At 27.7% G+C, this 21,055-nt stretch overlaps 1 protein-coding gene across 1 annotated transcript in view; it reads left to right on the top strand.

The window, feature by feature from the left end:
• The window catches only part of LOC107441085 (alpha-1,3-mannosyl-glycoprotein 4-beta-N-acetylglucosaminyltransferase B), a 74,100-nt gene that overhangs the window by 28,234 nt on the left and 24,811 nt on the right, over window positions 1–21,055 (top strand). Inside the window, exons 2-6 of the mRNA XM_087165615.1 lie at window positions 5,688–6,083; window positions 8,990–9,123; window positions 12,554–12,600; window positions 16,354–16,467; window positions 18,480–18,555. Of these exons, the coding sequence (XP_087021741.1) occupies window positions 5,688–6,083; window positions 8,990–9,123; window positions 12,554–12,600; window positions 16,354–16,467; window positions 18,480–18,555 (767 nt within the window). The remainder of the gene's footprint in view (window positions 1–5,687; window positions 6,084–8,989; window positions 9,124–12,553; window positions 12,601–16,353; window positions 16,468–18,479; window positions 18,556–21,055) is intronic.

Raw genomic sequence — 21,055 nt, 5'->3', positions numbered from 1 at the left:
AGTTTAGGTCCTTTTTACCTATTTTGTCCGTCTTAAAAATAATGTTTTACTAGTGCCATTTTATTTAAAATTAGAAAAAAAATATATCTCCTTGTAGCTAAGTTTCATAGTCGTTTTGAAAAATCTCAGTTGCTGAAAATACGGTTTAAGAAGCAAAATAATTTTGCCTTACAGTCAGAAAACTGTATATTCTCCCCGAAAAAATATCTAAAAAAATAATAAATAAAAAATTTCAGTAGTACATTGTTTGAAATGGGGAAAAGTTAACTCTCTCAAAAAATCAGCATTTCACAACGGAGAATTATAACTATTTATTTATTTAATCTTCTAATTGAAGAATATTGGTATTTAAGTCCGGTATGTCATATGAGAAAAATTAAAGTAATATTATCTTCCAAATCCAATATAAACTCTCTTGAATTTAGAAGAATATCTAAGATGTAAGTCAGAAATAAATTGGCGATAAAAGTGGAATTCACAAAAAAGAATTGATGATCGATAATTGAAAAAAATCAAATAATATTGCTGAAATACCCTTAATAGGGAATATTTGATTTCCGGGATGAGATTTTTCAAATTTAATAATCTACTTTTGGCAAAGCTTTTCTGACCCAATTTTGAGTTAACGACTATCGGTGTTTAATCACGTTGTATTGTAATTTTGAAACCAATCTAGAAGACAATTAATTGAACTACTGGATAAAGTGTTAGGCGAAATTTGCCTTTTGTCAAAGACTTCTTGAAAAAACTAACCGGGATTCGCCTTACATGGCGTGAAAAACCATGAAATTCTTCCTCAGTTAACTCGATGGCAAATGAATTCTAATCCACAATGGTGGATATTTCACACCAGCATTATGGTCGGTGTGAGCAGGAGGAGCAACCAGGCAACGGTGGGATTCGATTCCTTCTCGCCTCATTGGGAAGCGAACCCTCTAAGTTTAAGATTTGTAAAATTTTGTTCTGCATGCTTCGTAGACTAATTAAAAATCCCACTCTTTGCAATTATCGCGACTGTTTAAAATGCTTATAGCTAATTTAAAAAAAACAATTAGTAATTTCCAAAATGTCTGATAATTTTTATGTATATTACATTCGGGCAATAGGCTTTTACAGATATTAGGTATTATTTTCTCTTGGTTTATGCCGATAAATTCTTAGTTAGTATATTTACATTATGTTTTCTGTTATCTGTGCTCATTGAAAACTTCCTGAAATAAATCATGCTAACTGAGCATTTCTAATTAACCTAAAGGTATGAGGACTCACTGAAGGAAGCCTTCAAACTAACCTGTTGGTTAGAAAATGCTGGAGACTTTCAAATTAGCCTATCACATTTCAAAAGGACAATGGTCTTTTTTCAAGAGCTGGATTATTCAACTAGCTTATGAGATTCGCGGTGGCTCAGGGGATAGAGCTTTCACTTAACCCATGGTCGAATCCCAACGGTGGCTTGTCGATGCGAATTCTGCTTCCGGCTCACACTGACCACAGTGCTGACTTAAAATATTCTTGTTGGTAGATGGATCATAGGTTAGAATCCTTCTGTCATGGGCTTACTGCACGATGTCTTAGTTTCTTCAAATGCTTGATCCATGATATTCCCTGTCTCCTGGGTTGAGTTCGAAATAACAAGCTTCGGAATTGAAAATTGATAGACAAAAACTCGGAATTGGATTGGCGGTTCCACTACGGCTTATAAATGAAAATATAATAGCACTAGCTTATAAGCATGTATTTAGTTGTGATAAGTCAGCAACCTTATGAACTTGTGATTAAGTTGCCAACCAGAACTTATCTTCCTTATGTGTCTTGTTCTTGTATATAGCTTCAAATCAAATAAGTTGTATTGCTATGTAGCTAACTTTATTTTCTCTAGCTACGTTTCTTAGTGTTTTATATATCTGCAATTAAGGCAGAGACCTGATTAGAGTTTTGCATATCTTAATTATTAAAAACTGTCGGTTCGTTTTCCGAAGGCACGCGCTACTAATAATAGTATTATAATAATTATGATAATTAATTATGCAAAATTCACATACAATGTTAAGCAAAAAGTAGTTTTTCTGAAGTCATTTCCTATATTTGTAGAAAACAAAAGATTCTTTCTAGAAATATTAAAAACTCGAGAAAAAAAATTTATGCGAACAGTGAAACTTTGTTGAAAATACCTATTAGGGATTTAAATTTAGAATAATAATATGAGTTACCATTTTTTTCGCATTGTCTGTTATTTTCTTTCCAAAGATTTAAAAACTTCTTCATTTTCAAATGTTATGTCTTTATTTTCTGTTTAAATGAGTTCAGCATCAAAATGAAATTTAAAAAAAACGTTTTCTCTCTTTTCGTATTAAACATGTAAAGCCGGGAGTAATTCTAAGCTTATGATTTTTTCAAAGGGAAGAAAATAAATCTCAGAACCAAATCTATTATTTTTTAGATGGGAAATTAAATTAGATGTGAGCAACTCAATTATTTATAATCTATTATTTTTTCATAATAATACGGCTCAGATTCCCCGTGAATAAACTTTAATTAAATTTGAGAATGCGTATAGAGTTTTAGCTTTTATTTTCATAATTTCTGAAGACAGCGGAAAAGATGTTTTTCTTTGGAATCAGGATACTATTAATTATCTAACATCTAGGCAAAGTTTGTATCAAAATATTTTTATCTTATTTTACAGAAAATTGTTGCTTAGCACATAGGAAAATATTTATTCAAGTTTTTTAAACATGCAATTTTGTTTAATATTGAAAGAAATAATTTCGGTATCTGTTTTGCGTTCATTCGCATCTGTTAATTTTGCAATATTTTATTTATAATTCAAATTTAAACATTGTAAAATTTATTCCCATGATTATTTTCACCTCCAAACATACTTCTATATTGTGTATAGTGCGAAAAAATAGATAACTCTGAATAACCTTTGATGTAATGATCGGATCTTAACGTTCTTGGACTCAATTTTAATGCTTCAAGAAAGGGACCTCAAATATGCTAATTAATTAAAACTAGTGATATTTTCATTTACAAAATCAGATACAAAACTTACTTTTTCGGCATAAACATACCTTGTTTTCAAAGGAGCAATTTCTTCTAAATTTAGTATTTTGCTATACAAAATTACATATCTTAAAGCGAAGTAAATAATTTCATTCCTCGCGATTGAAAAAATTTTCAAGTTTTAATAAATAAATAAAAATAAGTAATAAATATTTACTAAAAGTTATTTTTTGCTTGAAATTATAATTGTACGAAGTTATTTTATAATTGTATGCAGAAAATAGCTCTCTATATATAGCGAAATCCGGAAAAAGCAAAATTGACAATAAAGGCACTAAATTTTAGACCACCATCCTGATCAAACCATTGTGACTATATTTCCCAGAGGGAGGCTTATTCCAATATTTTGAAAATTAGAAAACCAAATTCGTTGAAATTAAGGCATGTTTCTTCAGAGAAAATATATTTTTTGTCTGATTTCGTAACTTCAAATATTCTCTAAACTAATTAATTAGTATATTTGAGGTCATCCTCTCGAATCATTAGGAATAGTCCTAGAACGCGAAGTTCAGATGAAAAGTAATTGCAAATGGGTTTTTTTTCTTGCGTACTACATACTTAAAATGCTTTACTATTTATGATACTTAAATGACTAATAGTTAAAAATTTTAACTTCTAAAATAAGTATATTATTTTTTGCTCGTTCTCAAACTATCCATACATGAAAACATGTGCATTTATTTCCTTCTTTCAAAGAGAAATTCCAATCTGAGTATATATTGTGTTGTGTGATTTCTTAAGTCATGGCATGCGGGCATAAATGACAACACAACGTTTATTTCAAATAACAGAAAGAGAAAGCATTGGAAGCGTATTGAAAACTGGCGGAAATTTAGTATCTCAAAAATCATAAGCTATTTTATTTCTTATTTCTAAAAATTGTAAAGCAATCTTACGTACACTTATAAAAAAGCCATCCAATCCTTGCTCAATGAGCGCTCATGCAATCCTATCCCTAGGTCCTCGGCAGAAGATGCTTAAAATCTTTTTGAGACTAATATTTTGACTGAAAACAAGCAATATAAAATAGAAATTTAAAGTCAATTCCTACGTAGGTCAATAAAGAAAAATTTTATTTTATTTTTATTAAATGATTTCAATTAATATAAATATGTATATACATATGACTGAATCACAATATTAAGTGGCGAAATAGAAAGCAAATTTCCTTCTAATTATAGTTTTTTCAAATATTAATTCATTAATTAAATATAATTAATTAAATTTAATTAATTAATTTTAGTTTCATATGGGAGAATTTTTTTCCAGTGATCTACACGCTTCGCCTCTGACGGTAGTTATTCCTAATTTTATATCCAGCTAAATATCTTATATAAGAGAAATTAAATTTAATTAATGAATTAATATTTGAAAAAACTGTATTAACATCAGGTGTCATCCACCAAAAGTTTTTAAAAAATGTATTTGAACTTAAGTGGTTAAATAAAAAAGTTTAATTATGATTGAAAATTTGAACAAGATATATAAATATATATAGGGGGAGTGTGCACTAATAGCAGCAATTGAAAAAGAGAAACAATTTAAAAATATGAAAATTAAAATTAGTCAAAACTTCCTGAACTGAAGTTTTTATTGCAGGCGACAGAATTGATTAGTAGAAAACATCAAGAAAAGGTTTTTAATACTTACTGAAATACGTGATTTATAAATTCATTTCTTATCCATTTTCTTATTTTTAGTAGAAGGTAACTGTTTCTTTCTTCCTTTGTTTTCAAATAGAGAACGTACTTTTATGCCTTTTTTTTTTACTTCGAAAGCTTTTCAAGTAAATAATACAAATTTAAAAGTATTTTTCTTTAGCATGTTAATGTTTCAGATGCTTTTTCAAGCGTATTCTGAAACCAATTTAATTCAAAAGAAATTGAATCATAAAATAGTTTTGAATTCATGGCCATTAAAACAATATTCAAATATGCAAGGCCTAAAAAATATCATTAAATACATCATGCAAATGAATATTCAAAAATATAAAAATGAAAAACATTAAAAATGAAAAACATTAATGTTTATCAAATGGAGGAATGATATCAAATTTCCTTATTTATTTAAAAGTTTTCCAGATCCTGATTTAAAACATTTCGAGGTTAAAGTTAAAATTCTATTTGATCTTCGAAATCTTTTTTAGCTTAGTTTTTATAGCTTGGTAAATAATTATAAATATTTTAATAAAGATTATTTATATGAAAGTTTCATGCAATAGAAATTGAAAATGAGATGAACTCGAAGTGAGGTGAAAAATTTCGTGGAGGGGGACGAAAATTAACTTTTAAAATCAGCTTAAAATGCTAAAGGAACGGGAATTTGGAACTGGGAAAGGGAACTAAGATAATTTACTAGAGAATAGCATTTTCGCTTGTCTAATTTTCTTTAATTGTTTTTTTTTCTGTAAATGTTTCTCTAAGTTTTCACTAGTTATGTGTTGACTTTATGATGGTTCTAAATATATTTAAATAGATACAACCTGATTGCTTATATATCGTGATAGTTAAATATATGTTTACACATACATATTGTTATATTCTTTCATGTATTGATTGTTTTAAAATCATGTAATAGATCTGCTGAGTTTTATTTAAATAAAAGGTTTTATTTATTTGCAGGTAATCTTACTGAAAATATATCCCTCCAACACCAAATTGCACAACTAAAAGAACGACTACGTCATGCAAAAATGCTAAGTCAAGAGAGGCTGAGAGATATTACTTCATTAAGGCAAAGCTTTGACCATGTTTTGCAGTCATCAAGCATTTTCACTCGTACTAGTGTCCCTAAACAAAATCTCCGGGTTTTCTTGGGACGAGGAACGTTATGGCAGCAACATAGTGCAGTCCAATACAGCAGTACGGGTGTTGGCAATGCAAATAGTAGAAAAGAACGTGATTTTGATGATACATTGGACTTGCAGTTGCCTTCTTTACATCATTACTTGCCTCATCTCATAAACAATTTTAATGGACTACAACCAGCATTTAAAATTGCCGGTTCTAGAACTGGAGGTATGAAATATTTATTCTGACTTTAAATATTATTATTTAAACATTATTATTTAACTCGTATAAAAACCATTTTGAAATATCCTTTAAAGTAAAAAAAGAATTCATTTATTATCTGTTAATTAATTCCCGCATTTTCCCTCTAAATTCTATTTGTAACACCCAAAAGAAAAACAAAAAAATTACTTTTAAAAAACTGCTGTTGTTGTGTTTTATCCTCGAATAGTATGACGAAGTCAGATAAGATCCATTCGACCGATGACCCTCAGAAAACTGAGAAGGTGAGACGCATATAAATCTTTCCTGGAAAGACTCAAGCAGTCCAGGATGCGTTATGCAAAAAAAAAAAAAAAAAAACTGTAGTACTTATTAATTAATGCATGCATTTTACCATTGTACATACACTACAATTTTCATTTGATATGTGTATTTTTCTTAATAGACTAATTTAATAGACTCAATTACTTCCCTACAATAATTTTTATCTTGAATGCCATAAAAATTAACATCTTTATAATAAGGTAATAGCAATATTATTTTTATAATGTTTGAATTTATGGGTTTGAACATAAAGCATTTTACTTAGTTATCTTAAATTTTGTACCCATAGATAAATCCATAAGACATTGGTTTACAAGTATTTTAAGATTTTTACTTATCATTTATCCAACCTTCAAAATAATGTACTTACCATTTGCAAGTCTTGCATAAAAAAACTTTCAGTTTAAGAATTTTTTTTTAAATTTCCTAAGAAATACTTAGATGACTATTTTGTAAATTTAGAAATGTTTAGTTTATAATTTTTTTTATACCTAGCAATAAAGCATAAAGTTTTCACAGGTTCGAGGGACCACCAATAAATTACGAAGGGAAACAAGTATTTTAAAAAACCCTATGCCAGAAAACCAAGCAATAATCTTGTAACTCAAGTTAATTGAAAATTGGTTTATTTATAGATAGATGTATGGAGATTTTAAAAAAAACAAAAACTGTTTTTTCCCGTTTTTTAATATAACTTTAAAAATATTCAGTAAAATTAAACAAAATTTTTGGAGTTATATAAAATAAATTACATAATTATTTTTTTAAAATTTGACGAAAATTTGCTAAAAAATTATATAAGATGTGAGTATTTAAAGTAGCTCATTTATAAAGCGCATGAGTGAAACAAAATTTTTTTCTTCTTAATTTTGTAGTGAATCGTATTCGGCAAGTAATGGAAAAAGTCTGATTTGAATAACTTAAAAATTTTAAAAGTTTCAACTAATTATTAAATTAGTTTTTGTATTTTTAAAAGGAGGCTCATAATAAAAAGGGTTTTCCACAAATTCCATCTTGTAGCTTGTCAAACTACACAACCTTATAATTACCCATAATAAAATTTTTGTAAAACCCCTTATCGTTTTGAGCTTCTTGTTAAAAAGTACAAAATTGAATGAAACTTTTTAAATTTTTAATATATTCCAATCAGACTTTTCCATTAATTGCCAAATACAACTTTTTAGAAAGTTAAGAAAAAAATCGTTTTTCAAATGAGTTACTTTAAATGCTCATATCTTGAAAAGTTTTCAACATTATTTTTTTTTTCAAATTTTAAAACAATGATTCGGTAATTAATTTTAAATTTGCTTTAAAAACTTTGCTTAATTTTATTGAATATTTTTAAAGTTTCAACAAGAAAAACGAAATAAATGAGTTTTTCTTTAATAAAAATGTTCCTATCTCTATAAATATAGGTTAGGCTAGGTTTACGAAATTTTATGCAGTTATCGCAAATAACAACTAAGATAATTGATACAATCTACGAGTTTATTCCTAATTTTTTTTCTGTTATAAAATATATTTGTTTTCTTTCGTAATTTATTGTTAGTCTCTCAGACCTCGGAAAGCTCTAAACTTTATTGCTAAGTAATAAAAATCACATAAACAAACACCTATAAAGTTACAAAATAGTGCTCTAAATATTTCTTGAGAAATTTACAAAAAAATGTCCAAAACTGAAAGTGTCTCTTCCATTATTGTATGGTAGCATATGTGCTTTCTTATTATTTTCTAATAATTGTGCTTTATTTAACCTTTTTACAAGTAATTAATTAAAGTAAAAATTTAATAAAAAAGTGTTTTTTCTTTATAATGTAATATTTTCCAAATAACTGAATAAATATTCCAGTGATACAATTGTATTTTCCTTTAACATTTAAGGTTTTATGCATAATCATCTCAGATCACTATCATAATTTTTCGTTGTTCAAAATTCAGCAATAAATAAATGAACATTAAAATTAAAACTATTTCTAATCCAGTAGTTTCTGCAGAAGATATAAGAGAGCATATCTGAAATGCAAAAGTGACATTAATTATCCAAAATGGAAGAAAAATTACCCCTTCAGTATTTTATGACGTAATAAATATCTTTTATAACAAACATAATTCTAAAAGATTCCTAAAAGAGGATACTACAAAGTGTTTAAAATGTATCTCTCTAAATTGTTACAAAATTTAGTTGTTCTTTTTCATTTCTATTAATATTTCCTGCTAATTGAAAATTGTGTTTTTAATACTTTGTTTTCTCTCATTTCAAAATCTGAGGCTGCTTTAAAAACAACGGTATGAAAACTACATTATCTTTTCCAGCTTCATTATCCAGTCAACTGGAGTACATTTCCCTCATCTTTTAAGACATAAAACATAATAGAGTCACGGCTCTTTCACAGCAAAATAATATTAGCTTTCGTAATATCTCTGTTTTAATCACATGAACAGTAAACACCGTAAAATTTTAATGGACTATTCAAAATTTAATACGCTGAATGAAACATGGAACAAAATCTCATTGCATCTTAATTACATAACATAAATCTGAAATGCATCACTCGGCAATAGATCTGTAATGGTGTTCTCTTCCATAGTTACCATGGTAATGGGGATCCCAACTGTCAAGAGACCAATCGAAAGTTACTTGATACCAACTCTAGAGAACTTGATAGAGAATATGGACGATAAGGAACGGGAAGATGCGTTACTTATCGTCTGCATAGCGGAGGTAAACACTCTTCTGTCTTATTAGGTATTATTGTTAAGCCTGATCGTTAAACAAGATGTGATCATTCTTCTATTGCAAAAGAGGTTTGCTCTAGAAATGATTGTAGTTGAAATTTATGGAATTATGGAAATTTATGTTATTAAGATACCGTCTGCTTAAAATTTTATATTCTTAGAGAACAAATCTATATATATATCTACATCTAGAACTGTATCGTTGTTGTTGTTGTTGTTAATTTACGTCGCACTAGAGCTGCACAATGGGCTATAGAACTGTATCTATACATATATATATATCTGTATCTAGAGAACAAATCTGTTATAGAATTAGCTGTTTTGTTTACAAAAATAAAAATAGTATTCAAATCATTATTTAGTAGTAAATTAAGACACTTAAGACAAATTGAGCATGATATGAATAGAAGAAAAAACCGTTCCCAAATAAGGTATTTTAGTTAAAACTTAATTTTTTTTATTTTTCAATATTCAAGAGTAGATTATGGTACTATTTCTGTTGAATTTGATTTTAGTAGTAGATAAGTCAGTTCTTGAATAATTGTTCTTTCTCAAAGAAAAGAAAATAATTAATGACATTAATTAAGAAACAAATGTTAAAAAATAATATCTTAAATTGGAGTAACTAGAAATAATAAGGGAAAAAGCTGCGTATAGCAGTCCTAAAAATATTGAATTTAACAAAATAAATATAAAAGATTTGGCAATTGTCTACCATAACAGAAATTATATGTTTCTAGGCTATTTTTTTATTAGTTTACAACCTGATTCATCCATTCTGATTCATGACTTTAATCTTTCATTGATTCAACTGGTAATATCTAGTAAATGCATTTATTCACTTATTGTTTTGATCTCTTCATTTTGTAAATAAATAATAAATAATAAAGGTTACCTTAGTGAAGTTCTATTTATGTAAGGGGTTTTAAGAAGTTATATTCACTTTGAAAAAAAATTGTTCTTATGTCTATAGAAATAACCATGTAAAAGGAAGTAATTTTCATTTACATATGCTTATTTATCATTAACACTGATTAAACAACTTCTTTGAGCACAATTTCATAGAAACATTTAATACATAGTGTTACAACTCATTATATCATATATTGCAAAATCTCAATTTACATTTCACGTAAACACTGAATTTTTGGTCATGCATTCAGAATGAGTCTACCACCCATTTGGACGAAAGACACGGTACATGAGTGATGTTCCGACTGCCCACATCAGCAGAGGATTAAGGAACTGTAAGATCTTATTTTTTTATATCTCCGACTTAATTTTGTCTTCAACTCGAAAATCAAGTAATATACAATTTCATTTATGCAAGTTGTCGGAGAATTCTATAAAAATTTCTTTGAAATTAACCAGTATCTCTATTTTAAAGTAGTAAGAAATCGAGAAAATTTATAATCAGCAAAGGAAAAGAAGAAGAAGAAATCAGCTGCGGCAAGAAAAAAAATATGTACTCTTTCGTACTATTGTCTGCAAAATCTTATTTCTTATATCTTAAATATAAATTTTGACTTCACCTCAGAAATCAAGAAAAATAGAATTTCATATTTGTGACTTGTCACTGAATTCAGTAACAATTTCTATTAATTTAATCAGTATTCCTATTATAACGTGGGGAAAAATCAAGAAAATTCGCAATCAACATGAAAAAGAATTCTAAGAAAAAGCAGCTATGGCATGAAAAAAAAACACATACTCTTTCGTATTTTTGTATGTAAAATCTTGTTTTTTTTTATATCTTCAATTTAATTTTGATTTCAACTCCAGCATTAAGCAAAAAAGGAATCTCATATTTGTGAATTGACATTGAATTCCGTAAATGTTTTTATAAAATTAATCAGTATTCCTGTTGTGAAGTAGAGAGAAATTAAGAAAAGTTTAAAAACAAACTTAAATCAACAATCTTATAAAATAAAATTAAAAAAAAATAATTCGGTGTTTAATGGTCGAATTCCCCATTAAAAATGGTCCTTTCACCACGCCGATTTCTAATCTCCAATTTTCTAAATTGCAAAATGGCCATAGTGGCAAAATTTATTACAAGTTTAACAATTAATAATTCTTAAACTACTTATATTTTTTATCCCATCGTTTTCCCCGTAAATTTCTCAATGCACTGTCTCGAATTATGTTTATTTTATAGTTTCTGCGCGACACCCAAAAATAAACAGTGGCAGCACTTATCGTTTTTCAGTAAACAGAAAAAATGAAACACAAATAAGAGTAGTAATTTGGATTTGATAAATAAATATCAAAAAGTATTTTAGCAAGTTTATATATTAAAGTAAAATGCGCTTTAAAGTAATATTATAAATTAAATTTTAAAATAAGATGATTTTGTTGGAAAATTATAGAATCTCATGTTTAATTAAAGAACCAAACCAATAATTTTCCAGCCTTTTACACAATTGTACAAAAAATGAAGAGTTTTACCGAATGAAACTGAATTGAAGAGACAGATTTTACGAACAAATATTAATTAAAACATAGACCAAACATCAACAAGACTAATATCATTACCAATCATACGTTAGTATCATACATTATAAATATTACCATACGTTAGTACACATACCATACATAGTACCATACATAGTACAAATAAAAATAAAATATCTTTAAAAAATGACTTTCCAAAATTCGTTTAAAAATTGTGACGATCCGAAATTACCTGCGTCTTTCAACTTTTTTTTCTTGATATCGTTATAATTTATTTAAATACGTATTTTCTAAATCTGTAGAGATTTGCGAATAACAGACATGCAAAATGTTTTTACGCTTTGCTATATATTCTTTTTCAATCATATTTTTAATAAGTTGAAATAAATAATGCTGTTAATTATAGTTTAACTTTTTTGTGAATTCCCAATTGAGATTTTCCTTCCATTAATATTAAAGATGAAATTATTCCATCTTAATTATAAAAAAGTAATAAATTGCATTTTCCAAACTTTATAAATATCGCAATCAATGAAAAATTTGTATTAAAGTAAGAGACTCAAGGGGGCCATAGAATTTCGGAAAATTTATTTATCCAACTTTTAATCAAAATGTTAGCATGCATTACTTCTAAAAATTTTGCGGAGAAAAAAGAACTCATTTATTCCCAGGAAAGAAAGTAATGATAATATCTCTTTTTAACGTTAGTGATAAAGATTTCAAATATAAACAGGAAACACTTTTATTTTTGAAGTTTCATTACATTAATTGGATTTTTCGAACAACAACTTAAATAAATAGAACCTATTACTATCTACTATGTAAATTAGAAACAGTTGAAAGCGACTCTCTCAGGTGTTCTAAATCGGAAAAGTTCTCTTGGTGATTTCAGAGTGTATTATACAAATTGCATCCATTATTCATGTGCAAGTATCTAATTTTCAGTACTTTTCCTTTCTTAGATCGATGCAAGTTATGTGAAGGAACAGACACAAGAGATTCGGAATCGGTAAGTCATTCTTATAAAGTTTTTTTTTTGCATGCATTTAACGATATGTAATTATTTCTAGGTAAAAGTTTGATGTTCAGATGCAATATACGTGCGAAAAAGTTTCATTTCATTAGTTAACTCATTGCACCTTTTATTGAATATAAATATCGATAAAAGTCCATTGTTGTCAAGGAATTTTTTACGCATATGGATTAAAGAAAATAAACTTTTGAAATTACTTGCAGAATGTGTTTTTTTAAAACCAGTATTAAAATATTAGTATTCAAATATGTATTGTAGGTTGTTTAATAATACAGTTCGATGTTGTACGTGCAAAGAAGGTTCATTTCATTAGTTCACGCATTGCACCTTTTATTGAATACAAATATCGATAAAAGTTCATTGTTGTCAAAGAATTTTTTACGTATATGGAGTAAAGAAAACAAACTTTTGAAACTACTTGCAGAATGTGTTTTTTTTAAAACCAGTATTAAAATATTTGTATTCAAATATGTATTGTAGGTTGTTTAGTAATACAGTTCGATATTATACGTTCGAAAAAAATTTCCTTTCTTTAGTTCACGCATTGCACCTTTTATTGAATATGAATATCGATAAAAGATTATTGCTGTCAAAAAAAATTTTTTTACGCATATGGAGTAAAGAAAATAAACTTCTGAAACTACTTGCAGAATGTGTTTTTTCAAAAACCAGTATTAAAATATTAGTATTCAAATAAGTATTGTAGGTTGTTTAATAATACAATTCGATGTTATGCGTGAAAAAAAATTTCATTTCATTAGTTCACGCATTGCACCTTTTATTGAATACAAATATCGATAAAAGTTCATTGTTGTCAAAGAATTTTTTACGTATATGGAGTAAAGAAAACAAACTTTTGAAACTACTTGCAGAATGTGTTTTTTTTTAAAACCAGTATTGAAATATTTGTATTCAAATATGTATTGTAGGTTGTTTAATAATACAGTTCGATATTATACGTTCGAAAAAAATTTCCTTTCTTTAGTTCACGCATTGCACCTTTTATTGAATATGAATATCGATAAAAGATTATTGCTGTCAAAAAAAATTTTTTTACGCATATGGAGTAAAGAAAATAAACTTCTGAAACTACTTGCAGAATGTGTTTTTTCAAAAACCAGTATTAAAATATTAGTATTCAAATAAGTATTGTAGGTTGTTTAATAATACAATTCGATGTTATGCGTGCAAAAAAATTTCATTTCATAAGTTCACGCATTGCACCTTTTATTGAATACAAATATCGATAAAAGTTCATTGTTGTCAAAGAATTTTTTACGTATATGGAGTAAAGAAAACAAACTTTTGAAACTACTTGCAGAATGTGTTTTTTTTTAAAACCAGTATTAAAATATTTGTATTCAAATATGTATTGTAGGTTGTTTAATAATACAGTTCGATATTATACGTTCGAAAAAAATTTCCTTTCTTTAGTTCACGCATTGCACCTTTTATTGAATATGAATATCGATAAAAGATTATTGCTGTCAAAAAAAATTTTTTTACGCATATGGAGTAAAGAAAATAAACTTCTGAAACTACTTGCAGAATGTGTTTTTTCAAAAACCAGTATTAAAATATTAGTATTCAAATAAGTATTGTAGGTTGTTTAATAATACAATTCGATGTTATGCGTGCAAAAAAATTTCATTTCATTAGTTCACGCATTGCACCGTTTATTGAATATAAATATCGATAAAAGTTCATTGCTGTCAAAAAAATATTTTTACGCATATGGAGTAAAGAAAATAAACTTTTGACCCTACTTTCAGAATGCGTCTTTCTAAAACCAGTATTATAATATTAGTACTCAAGTATGTATTGAAGGTTTGTTTAACAAAACAGTGCATTAGACATTATATAGCAATGTGAAATGCAATTATTTTTGAATTAATGGTTAATTTATTTTTGAATTAATGATTTTATTTTCACTTACTAGGCACACGGGAAATTACACCATTCATGTGGATATTTTAATTCATGTGGAATTTAAACCATTCATGTGGCTATTTTTTCGTTCATATGATAACGGTTTACCGGATATTCTGATTTTCAAAATTGTAGGCCTTTTTTATATGTATTTATAAATTTAGTAACAAAAGTATAAAACTGAACGAAAAGCCGAACAAATATTTTTTTATGCAATACTGCTTATAAGGTAACATGATAGATTAATATATTTTGCCACATTTACCAAATTTTATTACATATTGCGAAATCATATTTTATTGTTAATTTTATTTTAATTTTATTAAAATCATTGTTAAAATGCTTCTTTAAAAATAACCGAGTTTTTGTTATTCCCATGGAACCATAAATTTTACCATATTCTGGCAGTTTTGACCTTATTTTTTTCTCAGTGCAGATATTTTGAAAACGTAAATACGATTTCATTGGTTCTCGCACCAGGTACTGATCAATTAAAATAATTTACAAAATTTGGAATAAAAAAATCTAGATTCTTTCAATAGACGTGCTTTTTTTCATCGGGTGAAGAGATTTGACCATCAAAATACGAGACAGTTATTATCCAAGAGAAGAAAATATTGTCGCAATAATCTAACTGGGGACAATCTAACTGTCGCAATAATTTCCTTTTGGTTACCAAAAAATCTTTTATCTAAGAAAAATTCTACGGAACAAATAATGTTCAATATTTTTTTATTACTTTTATATCATTAATTAATTTAAAAACGAACACAAACGTTTAAATGGAACATGAATCGAATACTTTAGATGGAAAAATACTTTTTTTCAAATGAAATGGTTAATTTATTTCCGAGAAATGAAAATTTTATTCATTTTTTTTCATTTGTTATTTGAAAATGCATAAGATCAATTTGATGTAAATTATTGCTTATCCTAAAATGTTTAATTAACTCAATCAATATTAAATTAAATTGTAAAAAAAACATATCAAAAATAGGGGTTATAGTTGAATAAACAAGTTTTATAATTGCGATTAAAAAATTAGTTTTTCTAAATACTAGTTTTAAAGGTAAAGCAAAATACACAAGATGTAAATAATATGGAAGAAATATTATGGAAGTAATAGCATGGGAGTATGTATATTATGTAAATATTATGGAAGTCGAAATTTCTACCTCTTTTTGACTAGAGTACTAGAAATAGTTCGAGAATTAAAAATCAGAAAAAATAAAATGAAAATCTAATAAAATGTTATTCATCAGAGAAGGAATATCTTAGCATTATAAATTGTTTGAGCTAATAAATTAACCTATGTAATGTACATTTCTCGAACTATTGAGATTGTATTTTGTAAAAAAATTCAATTCTCGGATAAACATTTATTGTCTTGTTACTGTTAATTGGTGTGGTCTCCGCAAATATGTAAATGTATTATTAAGGATTTTATTCTAAGACTTTGTTAAATTATTTAATTATAAATTTTTATTGTTAATTTTGTAGAGAAAAAACACTAATTGAAAAATTATATTGTTAATTTTATAGGAAAATTAATAATATATTTAAATAAATATTTTTTATTCGCACTTGTAAAAAATAACTACATAGCAAGTTACAATATCAGGTAATAGTGTTAATGTGTCCAATGTGTCCAATAAATATTGAGGTTAATGTGTCAAATAAACATTGAGTTAAGAGCAATATACTGTAAAACAATTGTCTCAATCTAAATATATTGTACATAAGTATATTTGTATTACTTGCTTACTATTTATGTTAGTGTTAATTAATTATAATTTACAGGTTTCAGAAACATTTAGATTCTGGTTTATTGGAGGTAATAGCTCCACCAGAAGCATACTATCCTGATTTTAAGAGCTTACGCAACACCCTTGGTGACACCGTAGAAAGAGTGAGGTAATTTTTTGCATTCATTATAAATTTTGAAAACATACAGAACAAACTTTCAAGAACCTAATATGAGGTCAGATTTTATCAATAGTAATTATTATTTTTGTATTAAAATTTTAAATTTTGTTCACGCAGTAAAATTTAAAACAGCTCCGAAGCAAATGATAATCGAACTTGAAATTCCCTTGTGTTTAAAATTGATACAGCATATAGCCTTTTTTATACAAAATGCAGGAGGATGAAGAAATGGGTGAGAGGCTCGCTCCTTTGCTCAAATGCTGACTGCCGGCAGGATTTGAGCCAAGGAAATCCGAATTCCTAGTACGATGTTCAAACCATCATAGTTGTACAGTACTTCAAAATACAAATTAAAAAAGGACCACCAGGAATAACTTTTGTTCTAATGATCAGATCTTCACGTTTAGGACTCAAACTTAACTGTTCGAGAATGTTAACCTCAAACATGCTAATCAATTAGTGCAGACGATATTTAAGTTACATAATCCGATACAAAAACGCATCTTCTCTAAATAAACATGCCTTTTTTGACGGATTCGGATAGATGACCTCCAAAATATTGGGGGTAGTGGCAATTTGCAAAACATTTTCCCGATAATTTTGTCAGGAGGGTGATCCCAAGTTTGGCCTCCATAATGTTAATTTTACTTTTTGCGTATTTCGCGATATATCTAAAATTTCCCTAACGAATTTAAACCTTTTTTGCACATAATTATAAAAATCGTTTATCCAAAGATACTTCCCTGCAAAAATAAATTTTAGTAAATATTTATTATTTCATTTAATAATAGTAGAAACAATTTTGAACTGTCAGGTATACATTTTTTACATCATTTTAAAATATGCAATTTTCTTAGGCAAAATACAAAATTTGATCGAAATCGGCTGAATAGTTTCTGAGAAATTAAATTTCTAAAAAAGTCAGTTATTTGAAATTCGGTTTCTCAGGAACTATTCGAACGACTTCGCTCAAGTTTTGTATTTTGCCATGTCATATTGTATACTTTAAAATTATTTTAAAAACTGTATATGATACCATTCAAATTTTTGCGACTATTATTAAATAAAATAATGAAAAATAATAAATATTTACTAAACTGTATTTTTTTGCATTTCATTATCTTCGGATAAACAAATTTTATAATTGTGTGCAAAAATTCGTCAATTCTCTTTATAAGTTCTCTAGATATGGCAAAATAGGCGAAAAGTAAAATTAATTCGCATATTTGAGGTCACCCCCTTGAATCTTTGAGTTTGAGTCCTAAAACGTTAAGATCCGATCATTGGCTCAAAGGTTATTCATGGTGGTCCGTTCTTTGGTGCACTATACATACCAGTCCAAGGAGAGCTAAGAAGCTTCATATTGTGGCCACACCATAACATACATTGCAAATGCATAAAAGTTAAGATATAGCGAAATGAGAAAAAATGAACTCAAAATTTCCAATTTCCTGTCTAAGCTATTGGAATCATACTTTCAAAATTGCAACCTATTGTACCATTGAAATTAGAAATTAGTATGTCATGATGTGTCATTTTGGGGCCACTATATAAAGCTCCCTAACTCTCTCTGGACAATTATATGGCTCAACGTACAAATTATTTTTCTCAGAATGTATATAAGTTAAAATTTTCCATGCCATTTGTTAAAATAAATAAATAAACACTGTAGTTATTAACATTCAAGCATTGATCACTGATTTTTTTATACTTATTATTAGTTTAATTCGTGTTTTTACTAAGTATATTGTTTAATTTCATTTAAGTTTAAAGCATGCTTGAATATTTTGGTAAAAAATGTTGTGAAGTTTTGTGTTTTCAAATGAAATCTTATTTAGTCTCAAAACTTTGCAGCTCTGACGTTGATTATCTTTGTAAATTATATATCTCGTTTTATTTTGTTGCATTATTTGCAGTTTCCATTTCAAAATTTGAATCATTACAATTTTCTTATGGCTAATTGATTGTAATATAATTTGTGGAATTATCTATTGTTTCAGATGGAGAACAAAGCAAAACTTAGATTACGCTTACCTAATGATGTACGCCCAGGCTAAAGGAACCTTTTACGTTCAAGTAAGTTAGCTGAATCTAATTACTTGAACTATTAAAATATGGTAAAACGTGAAATTTAGATAATTTACATTAAACACTATAAGAAGATTTACCTAAAAAATTTTTATACCAATTAAAATATACCAATCATTTATAAAATTAAACAAGTTTTCGGTAATGACAATGAATGTTAATTTTTTCCTAAAAGCTGTTTACTTTATAAAATAGTGCTTTTTGTATTTATTCAAATTTTAAATTTTAATTTATAACCGTCGATAAACAGTCGAAACGATTTCGCCTTTACGATTTCCAATGTTCTGCTCCGTAGCCTTGTAATTTTGTACCCAATCCAGATGACAAGGGAACTACTGGATTAAGTATTGGTAGAAATTTTGTCTACTTGGAGGACTTTTTTTAATAAAACAACCCGCATTTGCGTTACATATAGAGGAATCAACCCTTCACGATGCATTGAATTGGATAGAGTATTTAAGGAATTTATCTTCAAAGGTAGACGGATCGTGGTTTAAAATACCCTTTCCTTCCGGCTACCCATGAGAGATTTCCGTTTGCCTTTCTCACCATGAACAGAACTTAGAGATAGTTCCATCAGAAGATCCTTCAGGAAGGCTAATTAGTCCTCCAAGAAGGCTTATGATTGATCGAAGAGCTCCTTTTTCTGCTGGGATCTATTCAAAATTACAAGACTGCGAAGTTGAATATTGAAAGTAGGAAACTCAGATGGTAGTCGGTTATTCAACGCCACCAGTTGTAAAATAAAATAAGGTTACGGTGATTCGTGGTGGTTAAAAGGGATAGAGTGATCACCTTCTAATGAAGTCAATCAGGTTCTAGTCCCAGCGGTGGCTGGTTGATTCAAATTCTGCTCTCGTATAACACTGACCACAGTGCTGACGTGATTATATCACAAAGTCCTTCATGAAGGCTATTTTGACTAATACTTGATTAAAGAGTTTTTTTCTTTTGGGTTGGATTACAAATTATAGAATATTATGGAGTTGCAGGTTGACTGATATAAATGGGTCCTCTGTTTTTGGTCTAAGGTAAGGTATATACCAGTAATGCTAAAACTGACCTATTTCGATTTACCTTTTATAAGCATCTAAGCAATGCATTATTTAAATTTTTTCACATATTTGTTATATATTTACATTGCGATAACTGTTAATACATATCTGCGGCAGAAAGTTTTTAAAAAAAATTATGAACTGAGAACTTTTATATTTTTAAAAGGTTTCGAAACAAAAATATTTTATAACTCAAAACGTATTCATGTTAATGCTGAAACGTCATCACATCAACCAACTGATAGAATCTGAAATATCACAAAAAAATTTCAGGGTGATATCATAAGTTGTTTTTTAGAAAGAGTATATCGAAAAAGATGGACTCCCCTTAAACTGTCAATTGTAAAAAAGAAAAAAAAAGTAGACAAATCCAGTTTAGGTTCACTCCTGCCTCAAACCATTGATTTTGAAGAGAGCTAATTCTCCAAATTTTCAAAAAAATAAATAAATAAATAAAAACACGAAGGTAAATATGATGAAATACAAAATTTTAACGACATATGTCGAACGAATAGTTCGAGTATATAACGAATAGTTCTTAAGAAAGCAAATTTTAAAAAAGTCTTACATTTATAGCGTATATTTACCTTCTTTTTCAATGAAATTGGAATCGTTTGAAAACTGTTATGTTAAAAATGCGTGCTATTTAAAGCTTATTATAATCTATAAAACTATTATTTAGTCGGATGGATTATTTATTTTGAAGATATGCAGTCCCGAATACTTTTAGTGTCTCACTTTAGTTTTCAACTAAATTTCAATTGACTACATATATCAATTCAGGGGCCTTCCAGAAATGTTGTCACACTTAGAGAAAGAGGAAGGAGTCGTGAAGTTGTGGCTGTTCGTGAGAAGCGAAAAGAAGGGGATAACAACAAGTGTAATACAACACATTTTGATAAGAATGAAAACACTTAAAATCAACAGAATCAAATATTACAGATATTTTTACCTTACTTTTATTTAAAAAAGTCAAAAATTACTGCTTTCTTCTGTTGATTTTATTTTGAGCATCGATGCTGATCTAGGTTTAAGAAAAATTCAGCTTAAAAGTTTAAATTCAAAAAGCTGTTTACAATTTTTCTTTAGCTTAAAGCTAAAATTTAAATTTACCGTTTATTATGTAGTACTTCTTTCCTGAAATATAAGTATATTTTTTGGTATTTTCAATAAAATATAAAACGAGGTGTAGGAGGTATGGTAAATATTACACAGAGACAAAAGGCGATTGGGTCAAAAATATGGAACAGCTCCCCTTAGTTATATTTTTTAGAGTAATTCGTTTCCAACAAAGTTGAGAAGAAAAGTAAATGCATTTTTTAGTCCTTTTTTCTGTATACAATAGATCCAGTTGAAACTTTTTTTTACGATAAAAATTCGATGCGAAAATTTCTACTAAGTTTAAATATTTGTAATGTGGAGGAATTACAAAT

This window comes from Parasteatoda tepidariorum, chromosome 1, assembly GCF_982258835.1.
Source record: "Parasteatoda tepidariorum strain Cologne lab strain chromosome 1, Ptep-v5.0, whole genome shotgun sequence".
Taxonomy (NCBI): Eukaryota; Metazoa; Arthropoda; class Arachnida; order Araneae; family Theridiidae; genus Parasteatoda; species Parasteatoda tepidariorum.
Note: the sequence above shows the minus strand (reverse complement) of the source record. Positions and strands in the feature narration are given on the sequence as shown.